This window comes from Microcebus murinus, chromosome 9 (assembly GCF_040939455.1).
Source record: "Microcebus murinus isolate Inina chromosome 9, M.murinus_Inina_mat1.0, whole genome shotgun sequence".
In the NCBI taxonomy this organism is placed as follows: Eukaryota; Metazoa; Chordata; class Mammalia; order Primates; family Cheirogaleidae; genus Microcebus; species Microcebus murinus.
The window spans coordinates 20,111,020-20,129,367 of NC_134112.1; the positions used below are offsets into that span (position 1 = coordinate 20,111,020).

An 18,348-nucleotide genomic window follows, 5' to 3' on the forward strand; every position below is an offset into this window, starting at 1 on the left:
ATGTACTAACCAGCAAATTTGTATTAATGGATCAACACCTAAGTGGACATATAGGAATAACATTTATGGGGTGTCGGGCGGGTGGGAGGGGGAAGGAGGGGATGGGTATACACAAACATAATGAGTGAGATGTGCAATGTTTGGCGGATGGTCATTCTTGAAGCTCTGACTCGAGGGGGGAGGGAGGGCATGGGCAATATATATAACCTTAACATTTGTACCCCCGTAATAAGCTGAAATAATAAAGAAAAGGAAAAAAAATTATAAAAAAATAAATAAATGAATGATACTAGGATTTGTGTTCTATAAAAACTCCAAATATACTTTCCCCCCTCCTCACTACTGCACTTGACTAGTCTTTAAAAAAAAAAAAAAAAAAAAAAAAAACTCCAAATGTACTGGTAAATTTTAAATTTTAGGTAATAGCACTTTAAAACTTAATAATGTTCCTTCGCTGATTTCTTCCAAAAAAAAAAAAAAAAAAAAAGAAAAAAAAAAAAAACTTAATAATGCTACTATGGTGAACAAAGACCATCTATCTTCTTCCCTAGATAACTACCTTGGACTAAAGGAAGTGTTTGAAAATCTAAAATTTCTGACCCTTTTTTTCCATAAAAAAGCAACAATGACATAATATTAAAATTATTTACACAGGTTTTTCCCTTAGATATACAGATTGAATATAGTAAATATATATGATTATAGTCTACATAAAGCTAAAGTTAATATAAAGTATTATCAATTAGAAAGTGCATGAATAGTCAAACATTTATGCTATTGGCCTTATTTAAACCAAAAACTTCTCTGGAAAATCAAAGGTCATCTTGACAAGTTTTCAGTTCAATTTTAGATAACTTCTGAGCAATCTAAGGATGGTAAATAAATTCAAAGCCATTACAGATTAAGTAAAGGTGCACTGTTGGTTAAGTAACCAAATTAGATTACACAAGTCTGTCAAAAGTAAAGAACCACATCTTTTTTGCCCTCCTCATGGCAACCATTAATATTCTATAAATATGTCAGATAGGCATAAGTAATTGCTTGTTGAGAAGTACACTTTTGGAAAAGAATATTAAAAATCAGTATAGCTTAAGCTTACACATCTGCAACCATTTACTCAGAAACTGAAGTCCATCAGAAAGGAATGTGAGATGCCATGTGACACTTTCTCTTTACCAGAGTATGATAAGATAGGCTAACTTCAGGTCAGCAAGACCCCGTTGTTTCCTTATATTAAGCATACATTTGATGACATACCACTCACCCAAAGGAAGTTATCACTTCCTTAGTAACCTCTGACTATTAAGGGTTGTTTGGTATGTCCAGGAGACTGACTTTAGGAAGTCTTCTCTAGTTCACCCCAAATTTTTCTTAGAAGCACATAGGCTATAAAAGAAAACAAAAAATACTTGGGAAAGCGGCAATCAAGGGAAAGAATGTCAAGTTCAGCTCACATGTTCATCTACTGACGCCAGTGGTTTTACTTAAACTAGAAAATGCTTGTGCTTCCATTGTTACAGTAAAAGCTAGGTAAAAGTTCAGTCTGGAACCTCAAGAAACATATTCAAGGGAACAAAAACATTAACTTCCCATGATTCTCAATTTAAGCCAAGCCAGGAAAAATATACAAATTGTCAGCCTACAAAATCATAAAAGGTTGAAGAAATGAGAGAGAGAAGGGAAATGAGGTGGGGCAAAAGGGAATGTAGTTTGGACAACTCCTAGTCCCCAGAGAATACAAAGCTTTTAAATGAATGCAAAGAATAAAAGGGCAATAAAATCACCATTCCTGTGGCAAATAATTTTCATTTTCAACACTTATTTGAAGGGTACCAATGTCCCATAAACAAATTTTCACCAAACATGCCAGTTTCTTTCAGCAGGCTTTTTTGATAAGCACACATTTTATCCCTAGTCTATGCTCTAAGCCCCAGTGGAACTCTAGAAGCTTCTGTCTCTCTGGGCCACGGTTCAAACAGGACCAGGGAAGACCAAGTGTGTCTAATCTAATTTCTAATTTCTAAGATACCCCTCTCTGCCCTGCTTAGAGTCCCCACCCCACCCATGGAGCCTCCAGAAGGAACTAATTCCCCCAAAAATATTTAGAGTAACTAACCATGGATAAGTTCTCTTCCTCCATGGCCTGTGTGACCCAGTTAGTAAAATATCACTCACAGTTAAAAGGCTTATAATCAAAACCAGAGGAACAACTAGATCCGTGCAATAAAGTCGTATATATCATAGCATCTACATTTATTCTGGAATACTAAATGTGTGCCCTATCATAGGAGAAGCAACATGAAACCATGTTCTTTCACCATGAAACCAAACAAGTGTACACTTCATCAGTCCTCTCATATAAACAGAGTGGAAAATAAAATGACAGTGGTAACAGAAAGGGGATGAAAACAGCACATGGTGAAGAATGAAAAAGAGAGCCACTGGCAATTGCCTCAGCACTACTGAGAAATGTACTTCAGTAGTTCAGTAGTTCTCATTCATTCAACAAGTATTATATTTATTGGATGTCTACCACATACCATATGCCAGGTTACCAAACCTGCCTTAAAAATCTAAAAGATCTTACCCCAACAAGAGACTGCCTAAGAATATCCAGTTCAGTGGCAATAAATATGCATCATTAAATAAATTAAAAGCAAAATACAAAGAAAGCCCAAATCAAGAGAATAAGTATGAGAAATCCAAATCCTAGAAGCTAACATTTATAGCAAACTCCAAAGGAGAATATCTTTTACATAAGGAATAGCCCCAAAGACACTTAAGCTTTATCATACCCATAAAAAATGTCCCCAATATTGACATGCATAACTCTCAATTTGAACTAAAACTTATCTAATAACTGAAATAAAAATTTAAGTTATCTTTTAAATTTAATAAGGGCCAAAATGCTGAAACCAAACCACAATTAACTACTATACTTGTACCCACAGAACCCTGTCAGAGAATGAAACCAGATTAAGCCTCAAAATAAATGCCTTGAGGCCTGACTAAGTGAAGACAACCAAAAGTCAAGAAATTGGAACTGTAAAGAGGAAACATTTGAGGTTCACCAAAGAAATGTACTTCAAACCACTATGACTCAGCATCTAATCAATTTCGTTGTTACTATAGAACATCTTTTAAGACTTGAGTTTCCTAAGTACCCAGAATTGCCCTCTATTAGTTTATACGCAATCCTGGACACAAGTACTGGGAAGCAGGAGAGTATGAGGAATCTTCTTCTAGAAGTATACGTATAAATGGAAACAGCAGACCAAAAAAATGTAATAGCCTAGGTATCTGAAAGAGTAAATAAATGATGGGAAAATGCTAACCAAGACAAGAAAATCTTCAACTGGATGTTTTGTGTTCTCGATCAAGTCAGCATTAGGGAGTATCTATTCTTATGTAGTATTAAGAAGTCCACTTTGTAATATAAATGCTCCATTAGGAAGAAAAAACGTTTCTTACCTGAGACAGAGTAGACACATAGTTTTCTAGAATGCAACACAGCCAAATGCAGCATTTCAGTACCTCTGAAAAATGGAAAAAGTTTTAAAAGTTTTTAAATATTAGTTTCAAATATAAGCAAAAAGTTGTAAAATAATTTCAAAAAGATCTTATAACCACAGCCACTGTAAGTAAACAAAACAATCTATTAGTCAACATTCTAAACTGAAAAATAAACAATAAATAACCAATTGACAATCCCAGAGACTCAGTACCCTGCCTTAAGGAACTGCCTTCAGATTGAAGCCAATGGAGCCTGCAAGAATGCAATTCCTTTCAATAACAAAATCCAAGTTCTGGTCCTGGCTTTCTACCTAATACCCCTGTGATTTTAAGCAAGTTGCTTGATCTCCCTGAGCCTGTTTCTCCTTCTGGAAAATAAGAGATTTCAATTAAATGAAACAAAATAATGTGAAAGCACCTTATGAAGTATAAAGCACCACAAAATGCTAATCGCTATTAGTAAATAGCGTGTATCACATCCAGCTCTGAAATTTTATTAAAAGCATTAAAAATATTTCAGTTTGGACTAAATCCCAAATAGAAATAAGCTACCAATATCACCACTACACTTCCCAGTCCATATCAAATGGTTTCCACAAACTTCCATGGCACTCTAGCTCTGGGCAACAGAGTGAAACTCTGTCTCAAAAAAAAAAAACAGGAACAGCAGCCATGGCACAGTCTAGGGATCCTAAATTCAGTCTTTAAGGGTCAAGCCAGTGGTTGCTAATGAGTACACGGTATAAATGGCTGTGATTAACTGGAGACTGGAGCCAGACAAAAGGAGGTGGCTACTACTTGGTCCTGGGCTTGAGGCCAGATGCTCACATTTTTCAAGAAAAGCCAGAAAGCAGGGATTTTATGCGAAATCTCTTGGTTCTTAAATGTTGGCAGCTCTTTTAAATGTAAAACACTGTGTAGGCTCACATGTGCAAGCGGGCCTCCAGTGTACAGCCTCTGATTCAGGCTCAGTTCTAAACTATAAGGACTACAAATAAAGTCTGAAGACCTGGATTAGGGTTCTGACTCTACACCTTACTATAAGTGTGATCATTTACTCCTTCAGAGTGTTGGTATCTCATTTATAAAATAAGAGGTGTGTTAGATAATATCTGCAAAACACTGGTACAATGATATTCATGATTCAATCTACTACTAGAAAATGCAAATATATACAACTACCACATTATCAATATTGCCTTTAGAAATTTTTTATATGTAGCCTGGATACTCAAAACAATTTTTCCATAATGATCAGGAAAGATGTCATGGAAAGACTGTAAAGTACAGAGTCAGAGAGACCTGGGTCTGGGTCTTGGCTGTGTGAACTTACGCAATGAGCTCTAGTTTCCTTATCTCTAAATGCACACCATATCTGCCTTACAGATAAGGTTATTGAGACAATATTTACTATATAAAGGCCTTATATAGTACCATGTTTCCCCGAAAATAAGACAGGGTCTTATATTTATTTTTCCTCAAGAAGACACCCTAGGGCTTATTTTCAGGGATATGTTATTTTCCCCTCAAAGCCTCAGTTTGCAGCACAGGATGTCCGGGACCTGACAGGGGGAGCCAATCTTGTTGGTGGGGCTGCTCATCTTCTTTACCACTTTGCAACAAAATGCATGGGTTGTGCAGATATGCTGCGTAGCCACGCCCATCACTAGGTCTTATTTTCGGGGTAGGGCTTATATTGCGCAAATGCTTAGAAATCCTGCTAGGGCTTATTTTATGGGTAGGTCTTATTTTGGGGGAAACACGGTATTCACTCATTCATGTTAACCTCCTCTCCTTCCAATAAGTCATGACATAGATGAGAGCTACCCTTAAGGACTACTATTTTTTTTTTTTTATGGAAAGGTAAAAATCCTTTTTAGAGGCAAGAATCCTTTTGTCTCCTTACTTTATAAATTCATCATGTCTAATATGTGCTAGGTTCTTGTGATACTTCACTTAGTAGAAAAAAAGAAAAGAAAAGAATAACATGTACTAGGTACATGATGGGCCCCTAATCATCTTCTGCTTTTAGATGGAGAAGATATTTACCAACCACATCAGTCACAAAATCTCCCCAATCCAGCTTGTCACAGTGTATAAAAAGTTTCATGTCATGCCCTGGACTAATGCACCCAAGCTTCAGCTTCTCAACACAGCACCAGAAACATAGCACTAGAAGAGGGTTAATGCTCATGAGTGGTGGTTTGGTTTTCAAGCAGGAGTCAGAGTCCTGAATAAATAGCACCTGGAGCCCATAAGTTATGATAAGCAAATGGTGTATGCCAAAATCCAGAGCTCAGGGCACTGCCCAGACTTCAGAGGGTAAGACGGGGCTCAAAAAGAGGGAGGTAAACCAACTCTGCCTACATAACTTTTCACAATATTTTTAAATGATTAAGAAATACAGGATTAATTTTAAGAAACTTCATGTATGAAAATAAGAGAAAATCAACAATATCATCATTAAATAAAAAGCAGACATATTACAAAACATTCAAACTAATAAATGGTTTTCTAAAATAAATTAGGTTTAAAAGTAAACTACTTCGAAACAAAACTCTTGTCAGGAGGAGACAAGAGTTTTGTGGATTGAGCTGAATTCCTTCAAGAAACTATAAGACTTCTCTATCCCAAATAAGTAATTCACTTTAAAACTTTAAAGTTATGAGCCACAAAATAATGGTTATAGGATACTTCATCTAATTATTTAAACAGACACATGGCTGAGCACGGTGGCTCACGCCTGTAACCCTAGCACTCTGAGAGGCCAAGGTGGGAGGATCTCTTGAGGTCAGGAGTTCAAGACCAGCCTGAGCAAGAGCGAGACACCATCTCTACCAAAAATAGAAAAAAATTAGCCCAGCATGGTGACACGTGCCTGTAGTCCCAACTACTCGGGAGGCTGAGGCAGAAGGGCTGCTTGAGCCCAGGAGTTTGAGGTTGCTATGAGCTGGGCTGATGCCACGCCACTCTAGCCCAGGCAACAGAGTAAGACTTTGTTTCAAAAAATAAATAAATAGACAGACACTTGGATGATTTGTTCTTTGAGTAAGTAAATACTTCCTATATTTTTGTTTGTTTATTTTCAAAAGCATATATCTTTTCCTTTAAACTTCGATATGTCAGGCATCTTGGGTCCATTACTATTAATATAGAAAGGCCCTAAATTATTCTATGTTAAAATGTATATGTTTCCACATAAAAAATGTTCAGTATATGAGGAACACCTAGGTGACAATATCCAGAAAATATTTTTAATTCATGGATAGTCTTTTTTGAAGAATCCACAAAAGTTCCACATACTGTAAGTATTTTACTTGGATTGACATACTCCAAGTAAAATACCAGAATCAGCAGGCTGTACTTACGAAACAAACTTTCCTACTTCCACTTGAAGTATGGGATCTCGCAGATGCACTTCTAGAAGCAAATCTTCAGCTTGAGCTCCATCTCCTGTTTTTACAGGATGAGGATTAAAGATTCTTAGATATCCCATAAAGCTACCCACAATTATTTTATCTGTAGAGAGAATGAAAAAAAAGATATATGAAGAAATAAACATTAGCAAATGTCTTTGGATAAAAACTTTCTAATGTCTAAAAGAGAAATCTAAAAATTAAAAGAATCTAGTCTTGCCTCATATACAAAGGCCACTCTGCCAATAGTAGATGTAATTAAAGTGAATTTAATAACATATACTTTCTCATAAATAGCTTTATATCACCAACATTCAAATGTACTAACATATTACATTTTTTCCTAAGCCCTGATTTGGTATCATAGTCATAGTTCAACTCAATCAAAGCAAACCCCATTATCAAAGGAATATGATAAGATAGGCTAACTTCAGGTCAGCAAAACCCTGTTGTTTCCTTATATTAAGCATACATTTGATGACGTACCACTCACCCAAAGGATGTCAGCACTTCCTTAGTAACCTCTGACTATTAAGGGTTGTTTAGTACGTCCAGGAGACGGACTTTAGAAAGTCTTCCCTAGTTCACCCTAAATTTTTCTTAGAAGCACATAGGCAAGAGTGAGACCCCATCTCTACTAAAAATAGAAAAATTAGCCGGGTGTGCTGGCACATGCCTGTAGTTCCAGGCAGGAGACTGAGGCAGGAGGATTGCTTGAGCCCAGGAGTTTGAGGTTGCTATAAGCTAGGCTGATACGACAGCACTCTAGCCCAGGAGACATAGAGAAATTCTATCTCAAAAAACAAAAAAACTCTCACTCCAATCCACAGGTTGGCATGTAATCTAAACTGGATTATTTAGATTCTCTCTTCACTCTCTTCTTCACTCTGTCTCTTTAAAGAGTCTGAACCTTGAGTTAAGAGAATCAGGAAAGTAGGTATCACTTTAAATGCATGAGTTTCAATGGTATTCTCAAGATGAGCAAGGAATCCTATATATCAAGTTGGCTTCCCCTAAAACAACTTCAGGATGCCTATTATGCTCCTCTCACTCTCTGATCTCCTAAAAAAAAAAAAGAAAAAAAAGTAGGGATCGGGCGGGGTGTGATGGCGCAATGCCTTGTAGTCCCAACTACTCTGGAAGCTAAGGCAAGAGGAATCGCTCAAGCCCAGGAGTTGAAGGTTGCAATGAGCTATGATGACGCCATTGTACTCTATAGCTCAGGCAACAGAGCAAGACCTTGTCTCAAAAAAAAAAAAAATAGGGGTCAACTAACATTACTATCTCAACTTCCCAACCCAATCTGTAAACCTATCTACTTCTATATCCATACTTACCTTCTTGCCTTCCGTCACAATGGGAAAACGTTCCTACACCTGGTTCAAGGTTAACCTTTCCATCTGCACACCTGATCCCATCTCTGACTGTCTTCTCTGGATCCCTGTTCTATCAATATTCTCTATCCTGCACATTGAATTTTTTCCACTTCCCTTGGCCCTGTGTTACCTTTAAATCAGCATCCTCCCTTCTTCCCTTCACAGCTAAGTTTCTTTAAAGAGCCATAAATACTCAATCTCCCCACCCCCGATTCACTCCCACTTCACTCACTGCAAATCTAAATCTTGTTACCATGGCGCCCACTCATCCACCCTCATCAAGAACACTAATGAACCCCTCACCATTAAATGGCATGGAAATTTTTCAGTCCTCATATTACTTAACCTTGCCTCCCAGGTACCTGGCCAACTGGTTCTCCTGACTCTGCCTGCCCTTCTCAGAATCTATTACTTTTCCCAAACTTCTCCCTTTAATGCTCACACTGGAGCTTTAATGCTCCAGGTTACAGTCCTGTGCTTCCTTCCCTCTTATTCCAACATCTCTTCCTGTCCATTTTCACCCATTCCTGGGGCTTCAAATACAACCAGCACACTTCTCATTCTCAAACCTCTATCTCTATTACATATACTAGATGTATCTATCTTAAACAGAGCATATCCAAAACTGCTCTCATTAACCTTCAACTCCATAAGATCAACAATAAGCAGGCCAGGTGCAGTGGCTCACACAGCCTGAGCAGGAGTGAGACCCTGCCTCTACTAAAAATAGAAAAAATTAGCTGGGGGTGGTGGCACACAACTGTAGTCCCAGCTACTTGGGAGGCTGAGGCAGTAGGATCGCTTCTGCCCAGGAGTTTGAGGTTGCTGTGAGCTAGGCTGATGCCACGGCAATCCAGCCTGGGGCAACAGAGTGAGGCAACTCTGTCTCAAAAAAATAAAAAAGTAAAAAATAAAAAAAATAAAAACAATAATCATTCTCAAACTTTAGATTACCATGATTCAACTTTGGAACTTGTCAAAAATGCAGATATCTAAGCCCCATCATCCTACCCCTTCCCAAAGAAAAATCTTACAGGATTCTGTACATCTAGGATAGAAAATCTTCTATATAATAATCACTCCAGGGCATTACAATGCAGGTGTCTAGGCTTTGGGACACAACAATCGATGTTTTTGTCTATGTGGAACACACACAGAATGACTTTTGTACAGCATGCTTGGAAAAACAGAGCAAGCTGCTCACAGCTGACCACAAACTGAGAGGAAGCAACATCTCAGCATATTGGTAATTCACTGGTAGCACCTCAGTGAAAAGCTCTAATAGAAATTGTTGAGTGAACAGTATGTTATTTAGCAAAGATAGTTTCCAACCAAGCTGAACTTTAGATAGTTTAGACAGAAGTGAGTTTGAAATTGGTCTCTCTGGTAGGTATTTTTGTGGTATCACTCTTTTATGTTGCCAAATAATTGGGGGATCAGAAGCTTTAGCAAACAGTTGAGTGGAGGCAGGATTAATGATCTTTGAGGAACCTCCCAAGGACACCCTCTAAATAAAAGTCCTTTTTATCTCCTATTGGTGGAAGAGCAGGACCCAGATTTTCCTTAGAAACAATTTAGTAGGTGCTCAGTGCAGTACAGTACATCCCACTATTCCTCTTTGCCAGTATAATTTTCTCTTTTCACTTGCCCCCCCCCCAGATCCTACTGTTTTTTATTATATGGAAGAGAAATAGAATAAAGAAAAATGTTTAAGGGACAATATTTATATACACTAAACAAAAGAATGGTTATAATAAGGTTTTGTTAAGAAGCTAATGACTATTTCGATGTAACAAAAAGCCCATTATTATAAATTGCTTAAACCAAATACAAACTCAAATAGTAATGATACGATGATATAGAATTAAACTGTTTTAAAGGTCACTTAAAAAATATGAAGATGTCCCCTTCCAGCTGGGACTTTCTCAGGGACCCTAGCTGGAAAGGAACAAAAATATTTTAAAAATATGAAGATGCAAAGAGGAATAATATGTAAGAATAAGACAGGATATGGGTTTTTGTTATTATGATAATAAAAGCAATGATTTAACAATTGTTTTCTACCAACAAATAGAGCTAGCATAATTTCATTATGGTATGAATAGTTTTCAGATCCAATGGAAAATATCATTTTTCTTATAAATAATTTCTAAAAAAGAAAATTTTTCAAAATTAGGCTGGCCCAAAGGTAGTGAGTTACCTCACTTGATTGTTCACAGTTACAGATTGAACTCCTTGTTCTACTACTTTCCCCTTCTCACTACTGCACTTAAGTAGTCTTAAAAAAAAATTCAAAATATTTTACTAATATTTACCTTAAAGACCTAATTTTGCTACAAATGAAAACAAATGAAGTGATGCCATATAATTTTTTTTTTTTTTTTTTTTTTGAGACAGAGTCTCACTTTGTTGCCCAGGCTAGAGTGAGTGCCGTGGCGTCAGCCTAGCTCACAGCAACCTCAAACTCCTGGGCTTGAGTGATCCTTCTGCCTCAGCCTCCCGAGTAGCTGGGACTACAGGCATGCGCCACCATGCCCGGCTAATTTTTTTTTTTTATATATATATCAGTTGGCCAATTAATTTCTTTCTGTTTATAGTAGAGACGGGGTCTCGCTCTTGCTCAGGCTGGTTTTGAACTCCTGACCTTGAGCAATCCACCCGCCTCAGCCTCCCAAGAGCTAGGATTACAGGTGTGAGCCACAGCGCCCGGCCTGCCATATAATTTTTTATAAATTCCATCAAATAATATGACAGAATGAACACAAACCAGAACAACATAAACAACAAAACAGAAAAAATCTATTTCTCAATATGCTACCTAAATAATACTTATAAAAAAGACTATCTTCCAAATTAGGACACAATTTTGACAGTTCAATTAAGTTCAATAAAGTATGTATTTTTAAAAGCCAGTCATTTTTATTTCATCTCTTTACAATTTTGTTCCCAAGATACATGGTTATAAGTTGCTTACCTTGTCCATTTCCACTATTGTCAACATCAGCCAAACACAAACAGCCTTGATCAAATTCTTCTTTCTCTCCCAGAACAGTAGACCACCAATCACGGGCTTTAAATAAAGACATTTCTTTCACTCTAAAAAGAAAACATTCATTTATAATAAAAAGCCACTTCACACCATGAATTATCTTGTAAGACATAGCAAATTAAACTTGGATACTCTTTAAAAGAACATTTCTGTATTTAATTTTTAATATTTCATACACATATATGAAATGACAAATCTAAATGGTAAAAAGCATTAATCAGATAATCTTGCAACATCAATAGTAAAATGGGATGAGAAATTATACATTTATGTTGGGTTAATTCTCTCATCTGAGACAGGAGAAAACTGTACAAAGTAACAAAGAAATTTCTTTGCAGGATCAATATTGAAATCTTACCAACACTATTTAGTGCATAAAGTCTTTGGCAAAATATGTAACTCCCTTTCAGTCAGATCATTGGAGAGACTGCACCACAGTCGACCCTCGCATCCTTGCAGGATTGCTTTCAAGACCCCAGCAGACAAAATCCACAAATGCTCAAGTCCTTACATAAAATGGCCAAATACAGAGAAAGGAAATAGCAGAGGACGTAAACAGGTGGAAAACCATACCATGCTCATGGGTTAGCAGAATCAACATTGTTAAAATGTCCATACTACTCAAAATGATCTACAGAATCAATGTAATCCCTATTAAAATACCATCACCATTTTTCACAAATAGAGAAAAAATAATTTTACGGTTCGTATGGGACCAAAGACCCCGTATAGCAAAAGCAATCCTTGGCAATAAAAACAAAATGGGAGGTATCAATTCACCAGACTGATACCTCCAAAATGGGAGGTATCAATTTACCAAACTGTACTGCAAGGCTATAGTAATTAAAACAGCTTTTTACTGGCACAAGAACAGGGACATTGACCAGTGGAACAGAACAGAAAACCCAGATATAAAAATATCCTCATATAGCCAACTAATCTTTGACAAAGCAGACAAAAACATACACTGGGGAAAAGAATCCTTATTCAATAAATGGTGCTGGGAAAACTGGATAGCCACATGTAGAAGACTGAAACAGGATCCACACCTTTCACCTCTCACAAAAATCAACTCACAATGGGTAACAGACTTAAACCTAAGGTGTGAAACTATTAGAATTCTAGAGGAAAACGTTGGAAATACTCTTCTAGACATTGGCCTAGGCAAAGAATTTATGAGAAGACCTCAAAGGCAATCACAGCAACAATAAAAATAAATAAATGGGACCTGATCAAATTAAAAAGCTTCTGCACAGCCAAAGAAACTGTTACAAGAGCAAACAGACAACCTACCGAATGGGAGAAAATTTTCACAAGCTACATATCCAATAAAGGACTGATAACTAGAATCTATTTAGAACTCAGGAAAATCAGCAAGAAAAAATCAAACAACCCTATCAAAAAGTGGGCAAAGGACATAAACAAAAACTTTTCAAAAGAAGACAGAATAATGGCCAACAAATATATGAAAAAATGCTCAACATCTCTAATCATCAGGGAAATGCAAATAAAAACCACAATGAGATATCACTTATCTCCAGTGAGAATGGCCTTTATCAAAAAGTCCCAAAACAATAAATATTGGCGTGGATGCAGAGAGATAGGCACACTCCTACACTGCTGGTGGGACTGCAAGCTAGTGCAACCTCTGTGGAAAGCAATATGGAGATACCTTAAAGCGATACAAGTAGAGCTACCATTTGATCCAGCAATCCCATTACTGGGCATCTATCCAAAAGAACAATAAAGATACTCTATAAAAAAGATACTTGCACTTGAATGTTTATAGCAGCACAATTAACAATTGCAAAGATGTGGAAACAACCCAAGTGCCCATCAATACATGAATGGATTAATAAAATGTGGTATATGTATGCCATGGAGTACTATTCAACTATAAGAAACAATAGTGATACAGCACCTCTTGTATTTTCCTAGATAGAGCTGGAACCCATTCTACTAAGTGAAGTATCCCAAGAATGGAAAAATAAGCACCACATGTACTCACCAGCAAATTGGTATTAACTGATCAACACCTAAGTGGACATGTAGGAATAACATTTACCAGGCACTGGGCAGACGGGAGGGGGGAAGTGGGGATGGGTATATACATACACAATGAGTGTGATGCGCACCATCTGGGGAATGGACACGCTTGAAGCTCTGACTCTGGGGGACAAACGGGGAAGGCAACACACATAACTTAAACATTTGTACCCCCATAATATGCTGAAATAAAAAAAAAATGCCCCAATACAGTCAGCCCTCAGTGTCCACAGGTTTTGATCCCACAGTTGGTTGAGTCTGCGGATGTGAAACCCAGGGACACGGAGGGCTGATTGTAACTCCTGTTACAAAGAGTTGCTGAGATGAACAAATGAAATCAAATGACTAACACTGGAACTGTTATATTACAGGCACTCCAAAATCATTCACTCCTCTCCCCATTTTAACTGAAGAAAGGCACCATGGAAGAGAAAAATTCACACCAAAAAAGAAACAGAAAAATTGGGCTGCAGGTCCATTTATACCACTAACTACCTGTGTGTCTCCTGAGGCAACTCACACAACCTCTCTGTACTTTGATTTCTTATCTAGAATAAGCATATACCAGCTCTACCTACCATGGAGTTACTGCTATGGTGCATGTGAAAGCACTTGGACCTTTTGAGTCACAACATGGCATCATATGCCCTGAGATCCTACCAGAGTTCATTTGTCTAACATAAATGAGGCTTTCCATCATGCTACACTGATTTAAATGGTAGTTAGGAAATGCAGTCAATTCTCATTTGCAAAAGTTATATTTTATAAGGTCACCACACACAGTGAATTAATGAATACTAAACCACTGCTCCTAAGGGAAACACAGGATTAGATTCCTATGAGCCTCTAGTCAATATTTTCATTGGCCGGGCACAGTGGCTCATCCCTGTAATCCTAGCACTCTGGGAGGCCAAGGCGGGCAGATCGATCAAGGTCAGGAGTTCGAAATCAGCCTGAGCAAGAGCGAGACCCTGTCTCTACTGAAAATAGAAAGAAATTAATTGGCCAACTAAAAACATATAGAAAAAATTAGCGGGGCATGGTGGCACATACCTATAGTCCCAGCTACTCAGTAGGCTGAGGCAGTAGGATTGCTTGAGCCCAGGAGTTTGAGGTTGCTGTGAGCTAGGCTGATGCCACAGCACTCTAGCCAGGGCAACACAGTAAGAGACTGTCTCAAAAATATATATATTTTTTCGTCAACCAATCAATACACAATGGTTTTTTTTGTTTGTTTGTTTGTTTTGAGACAGAGTCTCACTTTTGTTGCCCAGGCTAGAGTGAGTGCCGTGGCGTCAGCCTAGCTCACAGCAACCTCAAACTCCTGGGCTCAAGCGATCCTCCTGCCTCAGCCTCCCAAGTAGCTGGGACTACAGGCATGCACCACCATGCCCGGCTAATTTTTTGTATATATACTTTTAGTTGGTCAATTAATTTCTTTCTATTTTTAGTAGAGACGGGGTCTCGCTCAGGCTGGTTTCGAACTCCCGACCTTGAGCAATCTGCCCGCCTCGGCCTCCCAGAGTGCTAGGATTGCAGGCGTGAGCCACCGCGCCCGGCCTTACAATGTTGTTTTAATGTGTTTCTGTTTAAAGATATCTTATTTAATATATATTATGGATTCATTACCATGGAACTCAGGGCCAATATAGCACTATAATTGCACTATAACAGCACTATAATTCATCCTGAATGAAGCTTATCTAATTATATGTATCCAACCAAGCGTGGTGGCTCACACCTGTAATCCTAGCACTTTGAGAGGCCCAGGAGAGAGAATGGCTTTAACGTCAGGAGTTCAAGACCAGCCTGGGCAATATAACAAGACCCTTTCTCTACCAAACCAAAAAAAAAAAAAAATCATAGATGCTTTTCCATTTACAGTGGGGTTACATGTCAATAAATGCATTTAATATCCCCAGGAAAAGATCAAAATTCAAAGTATGGTTTCTACTGAATGTGTATCATTTTTGCACCATGCTAAAGTTGAAAAATTATAAGTGAAACCATCGTTAAGTCAGGGACCACCTATATTTTCTCCATAAGGTATTAATACATCACATCTTTCTTACACTTAGGAGCATTAGACAGCACTTCATTCAGCATTACATCTGAGGGTCATTTTAAACAGTGAAATCACCACCCACTCTTCCCAAGAAAAGCATAAAAATATTTTTTTAAATGGCATCAAATACCATAGACCATAAAAAGACACTTATTTCAGTATGAGAGCTGAAACAAGAAGGCTGTCAGCTGGGACCATGTGTGTCAGGTGACTCAAATTTTTGCTGCTCTACACATGACCGCAAATGACTGCAAAAGCATCAAAAGCATTGATTTGGGGATTACAAATAAATTTTAGAAGTAGGCAAATTCGCAAATATAGAATCTGCAAATAATGAGGATGAACTGTACTTTTTTTAAAATGTAGGTTAACCTGTTTCTTAAAGTAGGCCTTCCACATGGGCTAATCATAGAAACCAAGACCATTTGTTTTCATTCAACATTGGCCAAGAAATTGTCTGTGACTAATGTAGTGATGCAAAATGCAGACTCTGGAGGCAGCCTGTGTGAGTTTGAATTCATGCTCTACCACGTACTAAACATGCAACCAAGTGGAAGCTACTAAAAGTTACTGAACCTCTCTATATTTCAGCTTCCTCATTTACAAAATAAAGAGTGCTATTGTGTTCTTAAATAAGAACACAGTGGAGGCAACCTACAGAATTGGAGAAAATATTTGCAAGTCATATATATATCTGATAAGGAGTTAATATCTACAACATATAAAGAACTCCCACAACTCAACCACAACAACAACAAAAAAAATCCAATTAAAAAATGGGCAAAGGAACCTAAATAGACATTTCTCCAAAAAAGATATACAAATGGCCAAAAAGCATATGAAAAGATGTTCATCATCACTATTCATCAAGGAAATGCAAATCAATACCACTATGCAACATCACCTCACATCCATTTGGATGGTGAGTAACAAAAAAAAAAAAAATCCAACCTAGGCAAGTTGATTGCAAGAAAAAAGAAAACAGAAAATAACAACTGTTGGCAAAGATGTAGAGAAATTGGAACCTCTGTGTACTGTTAGTGGAAATGTAAAATGGTACAGCAGCTATGGAATGTAGTATGTAGATTCCTCAAAAAATTAAAATTAGAAGTTTTGATCCAGTAATCCCATTTCTTGGAGCATAACCAAAAGAACTGAAAACAGAATCTGAGAAAGATATTCACACACACAGATTCACTGCAGCATAATTCACAATAGCCAAGAGGTAGAAGTAACCTAAATGTCCATTGATGAATGAATGAATAAAGAAAATATGATATATACATATATATATACACACATATAGTGGAATATTTTTCAGTCTTAAAAAGGAAATTCTGACATATGCTACAACACAGATGACACTTGAAGACTATTATGCTAAGTGAAATAAACCAGTCATAAAAAGACAAATACTGTACTGATTCCACTTATATGAGGTACCTAGGATAGTCAAGTTCATAGGAACAGAAAGGATGGTGATTGCCAGGGGCTGGGGAAGGGGAGTTGTTGTTTAATGGGTATATAGTTTCAATTTTACAAGATGAAGAGTTCTGAAGATTGGAATGGTGTAAATATACTTAACACTACTGAACTGTACATTTAAAAATGGTTAAATGTTAAATTTTATGTTACATATATTTTACCACAATTAAAAATAAAAAATATAGGCCTGGGCATGGTGACTCACACCTGTAGTCCTAGCACTCTAGGAGGCCAAAGCAGGAGGATCACTTTTGCTCAGGAGTTAGAGACCAGCCTGAGCAAGAGGGAAAGCCTGTCCCTACTAAAAAAATAGAAAAATTAGCCTGGCATGGTGGCATACACTTATAGTCATAGGTGACTCTGAATCCTGCAGCAAGTATTCAAAAAATGTAATAAACACTTTTATTATACTTCCATTAGATTTTTTGGAGAGAAAAGTAAGAGTATTTGATAAATCCCAAGTCTCATCATGTACTCCAAGTATAGGAAAATTGTAATATACATCATACTGTTGGATTACCAGAATGAAGATACATAATTTTCTTGCAGCCAGAGCAGATTACCCAAATTCTTCACTTGAAATATCTAAGATTCACTAGAGGGACTCACAAGACACAACATACAGTCATCTTCATGGCTATGTTTTACGACAGCAAAAAAGACACAAAGTGTAATCAGGAAAGGGAAAAGGTGCATGGGGGCAACTCTGGAGAAAACCAGACACAAGTATCCAAGATAGGACTGGGCTCTGGAGCACTACAGAGGTCAGGAAGAAGAGGATTCTACCAGAAACTGAACAGGTCATTTAATAGGATCAAAGGAAAACCAGGAGTCCATTATCTGGAAGGAAGTGAAAACAATGTATCTAGAAAGACTGAGTGACCAGCTGTTTCAAATGCTGCTGCTGATATATCATAAAAGATGAAGACTTGGAGGCACAAGTTCCATTTGGAGGCATAGCCAAGAAATTAATAGTAATCAACCAAAAAGTAAGTGGTCTTCTGCTTACATTCCGCATCAACCAGTTCAAAAAAGTCTCAAGGAGAGAAATTAAAAAGGAAGAGCTGCTTAACACCTGAAGAAGTCTTAACCTTCCCCTCATGTGGCAGAAGAAAAAACCTCATGGAGGCTGCCTAGAGAATATACTAAACATCAAGTACGGAGGAAACAGTTTTTTTGGTCAATGCTTTTGAATGATACGAAAAAAATCAAAATTGGCCAGGCATAGTGGTTAATGCCTTTAATCCCAGCACTTTGGGAAGATAAGACAGGATCACTTGAGGCCAGGAATTCAAGGCCAGCCTGGACAACCTAGCAAGACCTCATCCTACAAAAAATTTAAAAATTAGCCAGGTGCAGTGACATGCACCTATAGCTCCAGCTACTCAGGAGACTGAG

The 18,348-nt window shown here is 37.5% G+C and overlaps 1 protein-coding gene across 2 annotated transcripts in view; it reads right to left on the bottom strand.

Annotated features, from left to right (window-relative positions):
- BBS9 (Bardet-Biedl syndrome 9) overlaps positions 1-18,348 on the bottom strand; it is a 415,974-nt gene that overhangs the window by 389,996 nt on the left and 7,630 nt on the right. Inside the window, exons 2-4 of one of the 2 annotated variants that reach the window (XM_012741281.3) lie at positions 11,280-11,375; positions 6,882-7,032; positions 3,472-3,536 (exon numbers count right to left, since the gene is read on the bottom strand). In XM_012741281.3, coding sequence (XP_012596735.1) covers positions 3,472-3,536; positions 6,882-7,009 — 193 coding nt within the window. In that variant the 5' untranslated portion in view covers positions 7,010-7,032; positions 11,280-11,375. Of the gene's footprint in view, positions 1-3,471; positions 3,537-6,881; positions 7,033-11,279; positions 11,402-18,348 lie in introns of both variants that reach the window. The other variant, XM_012741280.2, reaches the window with a different exon arrangement.